The sequence below is a fragment of the Camelus bactrianus genome, chromosome 12 (genome assembly GCF_048773025.1).
Source record: "Camelus bactrianus isolate YW-2024 breed Bactrian camel chromosome 12, ASM4877302v1, whole genome shotgun sequence".
In the NCBI taxonomy this organism is placed as follows: Eukaryota; Metazoa; Chordata; class Mammalia; order Artiodactyla; family Camelidae; genus Camelus; species Camelus bactrianus.
Window position 1 is genome coordinate 64,973,416 of NC_133550.1, and position 14,475 is coordinate 64,987,890.

The 14,475-nt window shown below is 56.2% G+C and overlaps 1 protein-coding gene across 3 annotated transcripts in view; it reads right to left on the reverse strand.

Moving 5' to 3' along the window:
* Positions 1-3,269: 3,269 nt before the first annotated feature.
* Positions 3,270-14,475, reverse strand: part of PACSIN2 (protein kinase C and casein kinase substrate in neurons 2) — a 119,892-nt gene continuing 108,686 nt past the window's right edge. For 2 of the 3 annotated variants that reach the window (XM_074375651.1, XM_074375650.1), the window contains 5 exons: positions 13,905-14,025; positions 10,730-10,848; positions 8,550-8,672; positions 7,862-8,058; positions 3,270-5,044 (listed from right to left, as the gene is read on the reverse strand). In XM_074375651.1, the coding sequence (XP_074231752.1) occupies positions 4,932-5,044; positions 7,862-8,058; positions 8,550-8,672; positions 10,730-10,848; positions 13,905-14,025 (673 nt within the window). In that variant the 3' untranslated portion in view covers positions 3,270-4,931. The remainder of the gene's footprint in view (positions 5,045-7,861; positions 8,059-8,549; positions 8,673-10,729; positions 10,849-13,904; positions 14,026-14,475) is intronic. The other variant, XM_074375652.1, reaches the window with a different exon arrangement.

Sequence of the window (14,475 nt, forward strand, 5' to 3'; positions counted from 1 at the left end):
TGTGGCCCAGCAAGTTAGACTGAAACACACTCTCCAGGTGTTTGCGAACCAGCGGTTTAGACGACCGCACCTGCTGTTGGGAGGTGGGCACTGGAGTTCAAACCCCAGTTCTGCCCCTGACTTGCTGTGTGGCCTAATGCAAGTCACTCAGTCTCTCTGGTTTGTTTCTTCATCTGTAAGATGGTGGTCATACATTGTGAGGAGGTTCATATCATCCTTTACAGGGAAGGGTGCTCAGCACAGGGCCTGACGTGTAGCTGATACACGCTTAGCCCAAGGCTGATTGGAAATAGAAGGCTGGGAAGCTGCCTGTCCCCCAGCAGTGCCAGGGTCAGCCTGGTTCCTCTGACCCTGTGCTCAGCAGTGGCCCTGCTTGGTAGGGGATGAGCCTCTTATCTCACCTTGGGTCTGTCCTCCTGGGACAGTGGAGTGGCCTCTGTCCCAGCCCCAGGCCTCTCCACCAGGGGACCTCAGGTCTGTCCACCGGGGCACTGTGGCCTGGGCCTTCTTCCTCTACAGAGGCCACGGAGGTCACTGCCCACCCGTCTAAGGGGAGAGGGGCACACACCTCCCACAGGTGTCTGGAAAAGGGGCTGGGGAGGGGCACAGAGCAGGCAGCTGCCACCCTGGGGAGAGCTGGGGCTGTGAGAAGGGTTGAGGGGAGGAGAGGAAGCTTCCAGGGCACCGACAGGGCAGGGTGCCGGCGCAGCAAGGTGTCCCGCTTCCAGACACCCAGCTCAGAGGCCCAGGCACTGCTCGGGCCTCACGTCCCACAGGAGTAAAGGACCCCCAGACCTCCTGCCCAGTGGGAACGCGGCCCACTGGAGGTGGGGGAAACAGCTCAAAGACCCCATAGTACTCCACCCTTAGGGCCTTGGGGCCGGGTTGGGAGGCCCTGTTTGTCCTAATACCCTGAGACTTGTAGGCTGGCCTCCAGAATCCGCCATGCACACTCTTGGGATCATCTTGCCCGCTGCTCCCGGGCTGCTCCCACCCGGTATCAGTGACTCATCCCTCCCTGAGCTCTGGAGTTCCCTGAAAGCGGTGTGGGCCCTCCTTCATCTTTGTCCTGGCACCACCGAGTCTTGCATACAGTAGGTGCTCAAGTAATGCTTGGTGAATGAATAAAAACCCAGGAACAGAAAAGTGGGAGGGAGCCAGTCAGCTCCCTGTCGGTGGGGGGCTACTCGGGGTCAGCTCCCCCAACCATTTGCTCCGTGACCACAGGCACGTCACTCCTTCCCCTCACTTGGCCTGTTTCCCCATGAGCAAGGAGGAGGCCCTTCTCAACCTCCCACATCACTATCCTGATGGATTGTAAGTGGTCCCCTCGAAGCCTGTCCCTAGTAAACAAGGCCTTGGCACAGCCCAGAAACACAGGCTGCCAAGAGGCCAGGCCAGGCAGGGGGAGAGGCCTCGCGTATGTCTAGGTAGTTAAGGGCCCTGCGGCAAAGCCTGGACACAGAGGCTGACCCTGTCCTCCATCTGCAGGGACTTCAGAAGACCCAGTGTCTTAGCTCATACTGTGGCAGCATCAGATCCCTGCCCGGGTCACTGGGCTAGAGCTTGCTTGCCCTCTGGGCATTACCAGGGGGCTTGGAGAGGATGAAGTACCCCCTCCCACCCCCCTGCGGTTAAGGACCCAGGAACTCCTGAGGGTGGTGTGAATGCAGCAGAGGTCCAGGGGGAGAAGGGGCAGCTTGGCCCGGGCAGTGGCTGTGGGGAAGGGGAAGGACAGAGAGGCAAAGAGAACTTAGTGGCCCAGCCTGGAGGGTATGGGAGGGGCAGCCAAGGATGCCAGAGGGTCCTGGCTGGGGACCAGGAGGCATCACGCATAATTACAGCGAAAGTTCTCATCTCCTGAGCACCTGTGGCCTTTCACGCCTCACTCTAACCCTCCAACTGGGGAGGCAGGCATCACTCTTGCCTGGAAAAAATGGGGCAGGAGTGAGTTAAGGTTTCCAAGCTGGCCCTGAGGGCCCGGACAGGCGAGGGCAGGTGGGCAGTGACGGCCCTTCGGGATTCCTTGTCGGCGCTCTGGAGATAACAGGAAGCTGAGGAAAGGGCCGAGCCGAGCAGAGGTGGTTTCCTCCCAACTTGAGGTTTCCTCCTGCGCAACCCCCTTGCTCTTTATCCACCAGTGGAGGGAGTGAGGAAGGGATTGCCCTCAAGAATCTGCAGACGTGGGTTTGAATCACGGTACTGTCACAGGACCTTGGGCAAGTCATTGACCTTGAGTTTCCAGACCTTGTGTCCTCTTCTGCAAAGTGGGGTGACTCTAGCCTCCCCCACAGGCTGGTATCACAGTACATGAGCTTACCAAGTACCCAGGACTGGCCGGCCCAGCAGGCCAAGCTCAGGCCTCAGGCACTGGGAGCCTGCTCTGACCCCTCCTTTCTGCCCTGTCCCTCTCTCTGAGGCAGCGTGGGGCTGGCAAGGCAGAAGCTGGTGTCTGCCCTGGGCAGCAGGCACCTGCAGTGGGCTCCAGTCCTCCTCAGAAGCAGAGAGCAGGGGCCCCATCACCATCAGATCAGCTGGCAGATGACAGTTTCACCCTTGGTCCTTAAGGAGCTGGGCAAGGTAACCCCCTCGCTCTTCCTGGCACCCCTCTGAAGGCCTGGTGGCCAGACGGGGTGCTTTTCTGGCAGCCTGACCAGGTGGGTGAGTTCAGCCATGGCAGCCCTCAATCTCTCACGTTGTCCCGGCCTCCTTTCAACCCAGGTTGCCCCAGTGAGGGCGGAGGGCTCTTCAGGGATTTTCCTTGGTGCCACATACCAGCTGGGACTCCTTGGGTAAGTCTGGCTCTTGGAGCCTGTTTCCTTCTCTGTAAAATGGAAACAGGGAGACTCAGCCCACCCAGAGCATGTTTTGAGGTGGGCATGTTCTTCGCAGACAGTGTAGATCAAGAGGGCCCGGTGCACAGCTGGTGCTCAGGAAATGTGTTCACAGAAGCTGGAGGATGAGTGGTCTCTGATCTGGTCCTGCTGTTCAGGCCTTGGGGTGGGAGGAGGAGGCACCGGCCTGCTGCCCACAGTGGGGGAGCCCAGGCCACACGGCAGCAGGTTTGGGGGAGAGAAGAACTCTGAGGGGTACAGGTGCCTCAAATCCCCAACCTCTAGCTTGGGAGAGGCAGTGGGAAGGGGACATGGCCCCTTGGGCAGTGGTCTTCTGCCTGGGGTCTTGCCCGGTTCCAGAGCTGGTACATAAATGCTGGTGGACAACCCCCCCAGCCGATGAGTGTGAGGCACGTGCAGGGCACAGACTCACACTCACGAGATCAATTGTTTATTGATTTTTTTTCCCTAAAATACTATACATTTAAAGAAACTCCTAAACTGAAAAGACTTGACAATTTTTGGTAAATCTGTAGCAAAGGAATGAGGATTTCTGCTGGTAAGTTCTCATGACAAACATAGACACACATCCACTCTCCAAGCAAGACATCCAGCTCACTGGAAACATTGAGTAAAATGCATAGCTTGTGATGGCGGCAGCCATTTCTCCAATGTCTGAGTTACACAAAATAAAGGTTTCCCTCCCTCCCCTGCCCCATGGTTACAGTGTAGCTTCCTGGCCCCAGCACGTGTGCTCCCCCATGATGAAGGACACCCAGAAGAGACTTGTGCTATGGGGTGAGGCCCAGCTTTTGTTTGGTCATGAGGAATACAGATGACTAAAATCTGCAACTGCTGGAAAGACACGGGGGTTTGTACAGTGTTCTGCTACGGAAAGGACTAAGGCTGGTTAGAAGTTGGACCCACGGCTGGCCAGTGGGGACAGACTTCCTACAGCAGGCTCCACTACAGAGAGGCCCAGGGCCCGAGCCCGGAAGGTCCCAGCTGATCAGCCAGGCCTGCACCCAAATGCCTCGGTCTTCAAGCAGTTTACAAATTAAACCCACTGTCAAAAGCCGTTAAACAGTAGACAAGCTCTTTAGATTCTCTGAATATCAAATAATATATACAGATATATACCAAGACATGACAGTCTAATATAAAGCATCTTAACTACAGATGCATTCGCTTGAAAAGTTAGTCTTATTTTTTAACCTTTCAAATCACTGATAAAATTGTTAATTTGCAAGAATAAAGTTTTAAGCACAAATAGAATGAAAATAGCTTTTAAATACAGCGACTTTAGAGAGTACTGCATAAGGTTATTTCTGAGGCTCACACTTGGACGCCCCAAATGCGGAGAGCATTCACAATAGAAAGCCAACCATGTGTTCTAGCTTCCTTCTGCAATCTCTTGCCTCAAACATTATCTGTCTAAATGAGCTACTGGCTCTCACAGCCTGCCCCAGGCAGCGGCATGGTTGATTAACAGCACAACGTGGAAACGGAGATATTTCCTCAAGACTGGTGTACATCAATCTGTGCCATAATTTAAGTATAAATGAATGGAAGAACAGGTATATAAAAAAGTATTAACTGTACACAGCCTTTAAATTAAAAACCTCAAAGTCTGCACTCAAAAAATGGCGTGTAAGTTTTGTTCATTTAAGTTGCAGGTGATGGGATGTGTCAGAGAAAAGTAATCAGCGGAGCAAGAATCAGCGTGACCCACCATTGACTTGGAGGAGAGGAGGAAAGACAAGGTCAAGACTATACAGATCCATGATAAGCCGACACACAGGGAGCGTGGGCGGGGGAGTGGGGCAGGGGAGGGCCCGGTGACTTCTGTTGTATGGCATCTTCCTGTGCTCAGAGTTGTCCATCTGCACTGTGGAAAGGGTGCCAAGTCCCAGGTGAAATGACCAGCTTGTCTGCCTTCAAGAGACACCACGAAGCCAAGAGCAACGGAACCATCATCTTTTGCAGGAAAAGGAGTGGATGCCCATGACCAGCTGGAGGCGCCGCTGCTGGGGCCAATGCTAACAGAGCTCCTAGGACCTCCGCCTCCATCCCTCCGCCAGCCAGCCCGCTGGCCTGTCACTGGATCGCCTCGACGTAATTCGCTGGGTACAGGCCAACCTGTCCGTTGTCCAAGCGTCCCTTGCACCAGCCCTGCTCATCCTCGTCCTCTATCTTGGTCAGCTCGTCCCCTGCCAAGACAAAAAAAGGAGCAGTCTGGTGACCACAGGGTCAGAGAGTCACCCTTGTGTTTTGGCCCCCACCCTGGGCCCACAGAGGGCCTCCAAATTGGGGGGGGGGGTCCAGGCATTTTCCTAGGCTAAATGTGGGCTGAGGGCCTGGTTCTTTCTCTACGAAGTTGCATCTGAAGTTGCACATTTAGCCCCGGGGGCCTCTGAGAGATCTAAAGACCCCATCTCACCCAGTGACCTAAAGGAAGCTGCTCTCAGCTGCCATGAGGGTTCCCACAGAAACTGCAGAATTAAATGCTGCAGGACTTTTGCCTTCTTGACTGTCCCAGGCCAGGTCAGAGGAATCCTTTCACAGGGTCCCTGCCACCTCCCTCATGGCCAGGTACTGCTGTCCCCTGGGCCCCGCCTGCCTGATCTTCTCGTAGCTCCTCCCGCACTTGTTGCCATGGACTCGGTGCCTCCATTTAATGACTGCAGGAGGGGCAGGGACCCATCATTCTATCCTCAGCACCCAGCTCAGGGCATTTGTCCTCCGAGTTAAAGAAATCAACCCCTTCCAATGCGGTTCTGGAATCTCCCCATGGCTCTGTGTGTTAGTGTGGCTTGATCTATCATTTGTTTGTTCAAGCATGAAGGAACCTCTACTTCAGGCCAGGCCCTGGGTGGCAGAGGAGATGCAGAGATGAGAGACAGATGGACCCCCGGTCCCTCAAGGGGACAGACCAGGGACAAGGACCAAACGTGTGATCGGGGCCAAGGTGGGCGAAGGTCCAGGTCTGGCATTTCCCTGTGTAGGGCGGACAGTGCAGCCCAGAGCCAGGGATGAGGAGCCACCTGGTGCTCTGGCTGGTGACCCCCCAACAAAGGTGGCTGTGGGAACCAGCGGAACACAGGCCAGCTGAGGTTTCGCCTTTACTGCTCCATTTGCAGCTTCGTAATTCTTGTTGGCATTTTGGCCCACTTTTCAGGCTTAGTCGCATTTTTTCTCAGCTGTGCCTTGTTCAGCAGCATCTCCCTGACTGTGTAGCAGCAGTGCTGGTGGGATGCCTGTAGGGCCAATACCCGGGGCGGCCGGTGCTCCCAGGGCCACTGGGTTCAAATCCCAGGCCAAGACACCTGGCAGAGGCCTCAGCTCTGGGGCCTGATTTCCTCGTCTGTGGACTGGGGGTACTGTGAGGGCTGAGTGTTAAAATGTGTAAGGACCTTGGGAGGGTGCCCGGCACGTCGTGAGACCTCAGTAAACGTGAGCTGCCGTTACTCCCAGAGCCGCTCAGCCACCGCACTGGCCCTGGGCCCACGTCTGTCAGCGCTGGTGTTCGTGCAGGTCTGACTAGGCAACGCTGGGAGCGAGCACGGGGGCTGCAGGGCAAGCGTCACGAGTGCTAACCCTCCTCTCCTCCAACCCCCGGGCGCCCCCGCGTGCTCTGACAGCTGGCGTTCTCTCATCCGGCCCTCGCACGGCTCGGCTCACAGCGCACAGTGAGGTACCAGTTCTATGGTGCTTCCACTTCCACAGTGAGAAGTGCACCGAGTGAAGGCTCCGTAGGCTCCCAGGGCCCAGAGGAGTGGAGAGCAGCCAGAGCAGCTGAAGACGGCAGAAAGCAGCGTGGGCCGGGAACTGACGTCATGTCAGGAAAAAGGAAAATAACACAGGAAACAGACAAAACTAATAGGAAAGCTTTCAAGTTGTAAAAATGAAAACGGGTGATTAGTAACATTCATTTCAGTTTGCTTTTGACAATTCACTGGAAGCAGAAGGAAACATTTTAAGCCCATAAAGTTGCTAGCAAATCCAATAGGTAAGATTTAGAAAGAATCAGAAATTAAAATCAACCAACAAGTTGGGGGGAAACAACCCTAAGCAAAGGTATTAGAAAACTCGACAAAAGTGTTTGAAGACACACAGACACTTTCTACAACCAAAGAGGCACCTGATGGCCCACCCTGGGGCCGAGCGCCTGCTGAGCACAGAGGGAGGGGCGCCTTTGGACACAGCCCCCGGCCGGGGTCCAGAGTGGGGTCGGGTGTGGGGGTCTGCCCCAGAGATGGAGAGTGGAGGGCACCCATCAGCCTGTGCTGGTTGAGTTAGGGCCCAGCACCCACCCTGCCCTGGAGGAGCGGACGCTGGATCTGGAGTGGCTTTGGGGAGGAGGCAGGGGCAGAAGGAAGGAGCTTGGTGCCCTTTGGGCCCGCTTGGTGTCAGGCCTATCAAGCCTTTGTAGTTAGGTTCTAAGATAGTGCTTTTCAGATGAAGGAGTGCAACCCATTTTGGTGAATTGCAACCAGCATTAAAAAAAAAAAGACAGGCTAGAAAATCTCCACAGGGAGAGCTCACGTAACCAGGAGCCAGACTGTTCCGTAAAACCAGGGCTTCAGCTCCTGGCAACAAAGGTGTGTCGGTGGTAGCTGTGCACATAGTGTGGCTGCAGGAAGAGACTGAAAGCCACTGCCCTGAGATGAGGCTCTGTGGGCCCAGGTGCACACGGGGTGCTATTCTGGGGTCTCAGCTCCTCTGCCAGTGGAGGGCCTCTGGGGCCCTGTAGGGCCAGCTGCTTCCAGGGGGAGGTGTGGGGGAGCTTCTCCTGCCCCAGTGCCTCGCTGTGCGCAGGTCTCAGCCCTGCTGGGGTGGCGTCTTGGGCAAAGGCACCCGGGCACCTCACTGTCTTCTAAGCTTTCATGTTGAGCATCTGCTATTTTTGAAATGGGGTCACACAAATGAAACTAGCAGGAACTTTACTGGACTTAAGTAAAGCAACCTCCCGCAGCAGGCTGGATCGCCCGCCCCTCAGGCCAGTGGGGGCGGGGGAGGGCACCTACCAGCCTTGAAGCTCAGCTCGTCATGCTCCTGGCCTTCGTAGTCATAGAGGGCCCGGACCCGCACTTCTGTCCCGGAGGCGGCATCCTCGTCAAACGGATTTGAGTCCCCATTGGCGTCCGTGGAGGAGAACGGGTTGTTAGACTCGTCGTCTGACCAGTCCGTGGGGTAGCTCTGCGACTTCTCGTAGCTGCTCACACTGAAAGAAAAGGTCGACCCGGGGAACCTGAGTACAGACGGGGCTGGCAGAGGCCTGAGGCCCTGCCTGGAGCCTTGTCCCCGCCGGGGAAGGCCACGGGAGCCCTGGTGGTGGGCTGGGGACTCCTTCCGCAGGAGCACGGCCCCCTCAGCAGCACTGCGCAGTCAGGCTCCCTGCAGGGCCTGCACCGGCGCCCCGCAGAGGCAGGCCTGGGCTCTGGCAGGGCACCTGGCACTCCTGTCTTCCTGTGCTGGGTGCTGGGACCTTGACGAGGGTTAATGGAGGGCAGAGAAAAAGCAACACAGATGGTTAACTGGTGCCCCCCTCCCTGAGAAATCGAGAAGCCAGAGACTGTCCACCAGCCGGCAGCTGGGCCACCTCCTGCAGGCCTCATGCATTGCTTTGAGTGCTGAGGAGACAAGACCCTGGACAGAGATAGAGGAGAGACAGCGAGCGAGGTGGGAACCAGAGGGAAACGTTTGTTCACCAACTTTTTGGCCTTAATGTCCTCCTTCTCACTGACGGTGCTCCCCGTGTCGTCCTCGTCCTCGAAGGGGTTGTAGCTGGACAGTGACTGCGCTGACCGTGCGGGGTTGCTCGGGACACTAAGGTCACTACGGGGAGAGAGAGAGCTTTCAGGGGACCCTAGCTCGGCGGCCCCCGTGGTCCTGAGTGCTCCCAGCTACAGGATCACAGGGCAAGGGTCTGAAGGGACAAATCAGCTCCCTGTCCAATGGGAGGATATATTTTATGAGCAGACAGATTGTTTTAGCAAAACACTTGCAATACTGTGGCTGTTAAACACACTTAAAGCGTTTAAGAGAACAAGATTTCCACATCCTCTCCTTGCGCCTCAACGCAGTCTGTCCTGAACAGGACGAGCCCCGGGGTGGGGACGGGCTACCGCTGGAGCACAAGTGCTTCTCTCCATAGTCCTCCCAGCCTGGCCCTCGTTCCCACTGCTGACAGCTGGCAGGCCGGCCAGCCTGAGGGGCTCAGAGCCCTGCTGAGAGAAGGAAGGAGGCTCCCAGAGTTCTCCAGACCCTATGGCAGGGTGCACCCTCTCCTTCTGACTACAAGAAACCTCCTCCCTGGCTCTTCTGGGTCTGGAGCTTCCAAAATCAGAACCAAAGCCTGCTGAACAGCACTTTCTAGGAACAAAGAAGGACCCCTTTTGTGCTCCAGAGAGGGAAAATCCATCTGCACAACTATCTCAACTTCCTACAGTGTGCCAGGCCCAGAGGGGACCAGAGAGAACCTTGACCCCAGCCACGCCTGAGCGCTGACAGCCAGGGGCGGTGAGATGCAGTGACTGCAGGTGCTAAGCGTAGAACAAAGTGGTAAGGAAATAAGACAGGCCCCTGAGAGCCAGGCGCTCCATCGTGGACTCCGAGCTGACGGACCAGAACACCATGTCGCAGGACGGGGCTGCAAAGGCCAACACTACCTCCTGCCTCCAAGCCCAGGGCAGCACGGAGTGGGCACTCAAAATGCTGAGTGGATGGCTCAGTCAGAGCAGGGAGGGTAGAGGAGGGAAGGAAATGCCTCAAATGCCAGCAGTGACCCCAAATGGCCATCAGTTTCAGGCCTGGCAAGGGGCACTGGGCCTAAGCCTGCCCGCTGCCTACATCTGGACCACATGTCTGAGACCATCAGGTCCTCCTCCCTCCTGGCACTTTCTTCAGCTGACTTTGAGCGGGGTTGGGGGGGCCAGTGCTATGCAGCTGAATTTGTACAAGAGCCCTGGGCAGCCTAGGCTTCCGGGTCCCTGCCCCCAGTCACACGGGTGCTGACCTGACCCCTGGCTCAGGGCTCACTGCTCTAGTCACCTGACCAAGCCCGCCTGGCACAGCAGCTGAATGATGATCAGCCACATCTGCCCAGGGAGCCTGGGCAGGGACTGCAGGGCCCAGGGCTACAGAAAGGCCCCCAGAACCTGTGCTGACCTTCCAAGGAAGCTGCAAGCCTGAGATGTATGCCCCTGAGCATGGCTCGGAGGCTCCGGGCCTGGGGCCTGTGGGGCAGGCATGGCTTCCAGAGAGGGCAGCTCGCAGCTGCAGCTCTGTAGGGGACAGCAACACCTACCTGCTGGCGACTCTGAGGCCTCACCAGCACAACTTCCCAGGAGATTCTAATGATCTCATTGCCACCTCTGTGATCCAAACTCAGTTTTAGCAAATGAGGTCAGAAATAACCAATGCTGTCAGCAAAAAGAGGACACTTGGCAATGCTCTACCCTCAAATCGGGCCCTGCATACAGCATGGGGAAGTAAGTACAAACCTGGTCAGGACACCTGGGCCCGCCTGAAGGACACCAATGACCATCACCTCCACCTGCCCATGTGCACCTCTGGGGACAGGTAGTGACTAGCACCTGACATCAGTTCCTGCCATCGCTTGGGGCCCAAAGCACGTTTGTGGCCCAAGCAGGCTCCTCTCTGGATCTTCCTGCAGCTCTGGCATCAGGTGGACTGATGATTCTCCCCAGAGATGCCCTTGGGCCGCTGCCCAGCAAAGCTCGGACACCCAGGGAGTGTCTGGAATGATGCCCCTGGGTTTCCCTGCAAGGCCGCACTGGGGAATCTCCCAGGTGTCCCAGTTGGGGATGTCCTGGCCAGAGCAGAGGACCCAGGGACCCTTCCCAAGGGACTGAGGCTGCCCCAGTGCCCACCTGCCAGGCTTGTTCTGCAGAGCCTGGTCGCCTGTCTGGTTGATGCCCATCAGGGTGACGCCATCACTCTTCTTCTTCTCTCTCCGGCTGAGAGTACGATTCAGGTCTGCAGACCACTCCTGGGCAACGGGCAGCGGGGGAGAGAAGTCAGGAAGTTCATTTGTGTCAGTCTGAAACACTGGCCAGTGAGCCAGTGGCCTGCCCCACACAGTTAGTGACATTTAGCCTCGCTGCCTCTGCTATCCCGTTTCTGAGCAGACTTCAGGCTCCTGACACCCACCACGGACCACTCCTCACCATGCGAGGTGGGGCCTCCTTGAGGCCTGGAGATCAGTACCAGGCCCAGCTCCAGCCTGTGCTGGCCCAGCCTCCAGGGACGGGTGGATGATGAGAAGACTGGGGTTGACACTCAGGGGTCCTGCATCCCAGTCCCGGAGAGCCTCCCGGTCCTGCCCCTGCCCCCGTGGCACTCAGTCTCTGGCCCCTCAGGCCAGCAGCAGCAGCCAGAGGCCTCGCTGTTTCCCCAAGTCTCCAAAGCAGACAGAGCCCACCCTCCAAAGTGCTTGGCCTTCAGTGCTGAAGACCCTCCCGCCTGCCCTGAACTGTCTGGTTCCCAGTGAGGAGGCAAGAGAGCTGGCTGCGGGGGCCTAAGCAAGCCTGATGTGGGGAATGAGCCCTGGATGCAAACAGAATCAGGGGCCAGGGAGCTCCTCCATCACTGAGGGGTAAACCCATCCACTCGAGTCTCCGGGGAACGGCACCCTCCCCTGCCCCAGAACTTCCTCTTCCGTCAGAGCAGCGTGCTGAGGGCCAACAAAGCAAAGCACAGAGCTGATCTTCCTGAAGGTTCACTATTTTTCCAGCACGTGAACAGGCTTTTATCAACTGCACTGAAAACACTGGGACTTATTTTCCAGAAAAGCACATGTGCACACATGTTTAATGAATCCGTCCCCCACCCTACTTCCACCCATTATCTGACAATGGAGTTAACACTTGGTGTGACTGAGCCCACAGCTTTGCTCACGTGTAGTCACAGAATTTCAAGGCTGGAAACCATCTTAGAAACATCAAGTGTAACCTGCCAATTTGTCAGATGAGGGAACTGAGGCCCAGAAAGAAAAAGTGACTTGCTCACACAGTTGGTGGCAGATCTGGGCCCCTGTCACCTATTTATATGTTAATTATTTTCTTAACTAAAATAAGTTGACTGAGAGCTCAGCTGAAACTTCAGAGTCCCCACAGTGGCCTTTTGAATATAAATCCATCCTGATGGGGTGGCTTCCAACGGCCAACGAGATCAACACCAGGCCGACTGTGAAGGGAAGGACCCACTATTATAATCTGGACAACAGAACAGCCTGTGCTAGGCTGCAGCCATGTTTTTTTAACAGCACATGCCGCCAGAACCAGAATACGGACGCTGCACGCAAACCCATGTAGGCTGAGCACACAACACAGGAGGTTTGGAATTCAGTAAGTTAGCCATAAAATAGAAACTTACTTCGTCCTTGTGGCATGGGAAAAAAAAATAATTTCATTAGAGAAAGGAAGTCAAGCAAGATCCTGTAAGAGCTGCAAGCACGTGTCACGTGCAGGGTCCCCAGCCTGAAGCGTCCACAGAGAGAAGGACCACCATGGGCTCTGACCAGGACACCCACCCCAGTGAGGCTTCCTGTCAAGTCTTCCTTTCCAGACCATTCTGTTCTCTGGGTAGTGACGAACAACCCTAAGGGACCTGGGGGTTGGAGGGGGTGCATATCCCGGGGTTTCCTGAGCCTCTCCTGACAGTAACAACCACACCCCCCGTGGGGTGGAATCCAGCTGTGTGCACAAGACCCATCACCAACTCGCTTCTTCCCCGTGTGCCATCACCCAGGGGAGGAGAAGCTGGGCTGTGTGCTTTCTCCTCTAGGCCCACTTCCACTTGGGAAGGCCCAGGGCCCCTGCTTTGTCCCAGTGCCTCCGTGAAGAGACATAGCCTGCTCTTGGCCCCCCCGGAAGCAGATGTCCTAAAGACGGTGTTGGGGGTGTGCTCAGCTGCAGGGACCACACTGTCATATAGAGAAGCTTTCTTGAGAATCAGAAAACAGAGGCACAGGTATGAGGACTAACAAAACTACAGGCTAAGACAGGGCCAAGCAGGCTTCTGTGTGGTGGGCCCAGGGGCAGTACCCACTGTGGACCAGGTCACTGACTCCCAGCCACCGAGAAGCTTGGTGCTGTTATCATTCCATTTCACACATGGGAAAACTAAGTCACAAAAAGGGCAAATGACTTGCTCAGCATCCCACAGCTGATACGTGGCAAGGCAGGATCTCAGTGCAGCCTGGGCTCTGGCCACGACTGAGTCAGGGGAAGTCACGTGACCTGGGCCCAAGGCAGAGGGGGTCGCCTCCAGCGTCCTCCCTCAGGGAGGCAGTAGCCATGGGCGTGTGGGGCCCCTCTCAGCCCCTGCTTCACCACAAGGCAGGAGGAATCCTTTCCCTCAGAGAACAGGGTGGCGGGACTGGTAGCCACTGCCTTCTCTGCTACCATCAGGGGGCCAGGTGGGGCCTGGGGACCCAATTCTAGGGCTGGAAGAGTCTCAAGATTCCCCAGGCTCTCAAATTCTGCATATAAAGACACTGAACAGCTTGGTCCCACGAAAATGGGAAAAGAGGAAAGTTAATCCTACACCAAAATTGGTTGAACTTATATAAGGAAATAAGGAGAAAACCCTCACATGAAGGGTAAGAATGGCTACATGCTGGGGCCACGCTCCCCATCTGTCCTGGACCAGAGGCCGCTGAGCTGGTGCCCTGGGCCCAGCGGGCCTGGAGTGCACTGTGACTACTCCCTTCCTGGCTATCTCACAGGGTTGAGCGGGGAACCAGGGCTCCTGCATGTCCTGCAGCTCCTGGGACTCACCACGAAGGGAATGCCAGTGGCCAACAAGTGACCATCAAAGTTCTGAATGGGAAAGAACACAACTGCACCTTCACCAGAGATTCAGAAGACCCTTCGGTAATGATGCCTGAAGCTCCCCAAACGTTAAACATCCGCTTGGTTTCTTTGGCTGCCTCGTAAATAGGGCCCAGGCCAATGCAGAGTTGGAAGGAGAAAGCCTAGGACTTGACCCTGTGGGCCCAGGCCCCTCCCAGGACAGCGGGTCACAGGCGCAGACTCCTCTTACCTCAAACTGCGGCCAGTTCATGGACATGCCCGGCCCGTGGTTGGCTCTGAACCACCTCAGGTCCTCCACTGCGTCGGCAGCTTTGATGCTCTGCTCCAGGTCGTGGTAAATGTTTTTGTAGCTAAATCAGAGAGAGAAGTATGACTCTTTTGGAAGGAAGAGAAGGCCACTACTATTCCTGCCCAGCGTCTGGCCAAGCTGGCGCCATGGTCTGCAGCTACACTAGAGTCAACTTCACAGTGCAGATCAGATACCCTGTCCTGGCTCAGCTGGACGGTCAGCTGGCCACGATGCACCCAGAAAGGAGCCAACAACCGTGGCATGGAAGCCACAGCTCCAGCTTCTGACAAATTAGCTTTAAATCAAACCAGGTGGCAGCAGCCTGGCTTTGCTCTGTGTCAGATAATACAAAAGGTACCAGCATCTGGACCACATGGGCCATCAACCTGTGTGGTCCCATCTAATCAGGTCCAGAACTGAGTGTCAGGGAAGTTCCCCCTCACCCCTTCAGGAGAGCTGGAAGGCTTACACTCAGATGTGCAGGAGCAGTCCAGCAAGACTGCCCGGTGCT